The following is a 1,722-nucleotide window of genomic DNA, read 5'->3' as shown; positions in this document are numbered from 1 at the left end:
ATTTTGACAATTTAAATTCTTGTTGACTTTACATCTAAAAATATAATTTAAGTTAGGATCTAATTTATCTCTAGTAAATATTTAACCACTTAATGATTTGGGTTGCTTTACTATATAGCCAAATAGCTTATTTTTTTCTAAAATTAATTATTAACTATCTCTGAAATTTGATATGATAAATTCTATATTGAATTAAGGTGAATTTATAGTTTCAAAAATTGGATAATTTACAAGTAACTATTCAATATCTTTATTATTTCCTATTTATTTTGAAATAAATTATGATTTATTTTATTATTCAAGAATAGGAGAGGTACTATTGTAGTAAGCTTGTCCAAACTATTCAGTAAGTTAAGATATTTTATTAGTTAGTTATTCTAAGTTATCAATTTGTTTAGTTGTAAGTTTGCTAAAATTTATTGGAGTCTTGTCAGGTTGTAAGTAATCTTTGAAGTCAATTTAATTAATTATAGGAAGAAAACTATCAAACTGAGCTGATAAATTGCTAAGAAAAGATTCTGAACAGAAATTAAATTTATTTGATATTAATTTAATTAATTTATCTTTATTGTCACGTCTTTCATCTAATTCTTATTTACCCTATTAACATCAAATTCTAAAATTTAGTAATCATAATTCATAATATAATCTTTTAAGGTTAAAGATTTAAAATTTATTTTGGGGTGGTAATTATGAAGTTATTAAAGATTGATTGATATGAAGTACATAAAATTAATATAGAAATATTACTGTAATGAAGTATCTAGACAATTCCTTAATTTAATCAAATTATTCATCATTCATTTTATCAAATTCAAATTCTAATAAATCTTCATTTAAAAGGTTTTTAATGTCAACTCTATCAATACTGTTTGATAACTTGAACACTATTTTTTGTAATTCTTTAGTTAACTCCTGAGAGCAACAATTATATCTATTGCTAATTAGCTTAGTTATTATCTAGCTTGTTGTCATTTCATTTTTGTCTTTACTTTAAATATCTTTTACATAAAATTCTAACTTTTCTTTTGAATTATCAATTTTGAGATCTTCAAAGTTTTTGATAACAAACATATCAATTGAATCAATTAATTGCAAAATATTCTAGTTAATACTTTCTGCTGTTTCAAAATTAATCATTGATTTTTAAGTTTCGAAGAAATCAATCTTTTCATTCAATTCTTCTTAATATTTTTTCTAGTTAGTAGAAATTCGAGTGAACAATTCTTTAAAAAGCTCATTTTACTTGTCAAGGTCATCTTTGAAATTGGTAATGATATTCTTAAGCTATTCCTTTTCGGCTAATTTATTATGTTAAATAATTACCTGTTCATTAAAGCTCTATATGGACTTTGCTTAGTTTATCATTTGTTCTTCTTTAAGTATTATTTTTTAGTCGATTTACTTTCTTAAGTTTAAGAAAAAAGATGAAATTTTAGATTGCAATCCATCAATAGAGCAATCAGCCTCAAAGATTTGCTTAAGTTTTTCGTAAAGCTCATTATCGCCATAAACTGGGTAGTTCTTAAAAACAGTTTTTTTATTTTCCGTAATGAGTCCAACTAAATTCAAAGAATATTAATTGGGATTCTCAGATAAACATTAAGCACATTGAATGAATTGACTAGAATTAGGATTAGTGTTTAATGAAACAATCCAATTATTAGGATGTCTAGGACAACTTCTATAGTTTTTGCTTGATAGGATGAAGAATTCTTCTTA

At 23.4% G+C, this 1,722-nt stretch overlaps 1 protein-coding gene across 1 annotated transcript in view; it reads right to left on the bottom strand. All coding sequences in view use genetic code 6, as the record gives it.

Moving 5' to 3' along the window:
* TTHERM_01732490 (von willebrand factor type A domain protein) overlaps positions 1-1,368 on the bottom strand; it is a gene marked incomplete at both ends in the record, with an annotated part of 1,757 nt that extends 389 nt beyond the window's left edge. Inside the window, 4 exons of the mRNA XM_001025797.3 lie at positions 1-34; positions 156-182; positions 232-600; positions 751-1,368. The exon at positions 1-34 is cut by the window's left edge and continues 389 nt beyond it. Of these exons, the coding sequence (XP_001025797.3) occupies positions 1-34; positions 156-182; positions 232-600; positions 751-1,368 (1,048 nt within the window). The remainder of the gene's footprint in view (positions 35-155; positions 183-231; positions 601-750) is intronic.
* Between the last annotated feature and the right edge of the window lie 354 nt (positions 1,369-1,722).

This window comes from Tetrahymena thermophila (assembly GCF_000189635.1).
Source record: "Tetrahymena thermophila SB210 genomic scaffold scf_8254160, whole genome shotgun sequence".
In the NCBI taxonomy this organism is placed as follows: Eukaryota; Ciliophora; class Oligohymenophorea; order Hymenostomatida; family Tetrahymenidae; genus Tetrahymena; species Tetrahymena thermophila.
This window is presented reverse-complemented; position numbering and strand designations above follow the sequence as displayed.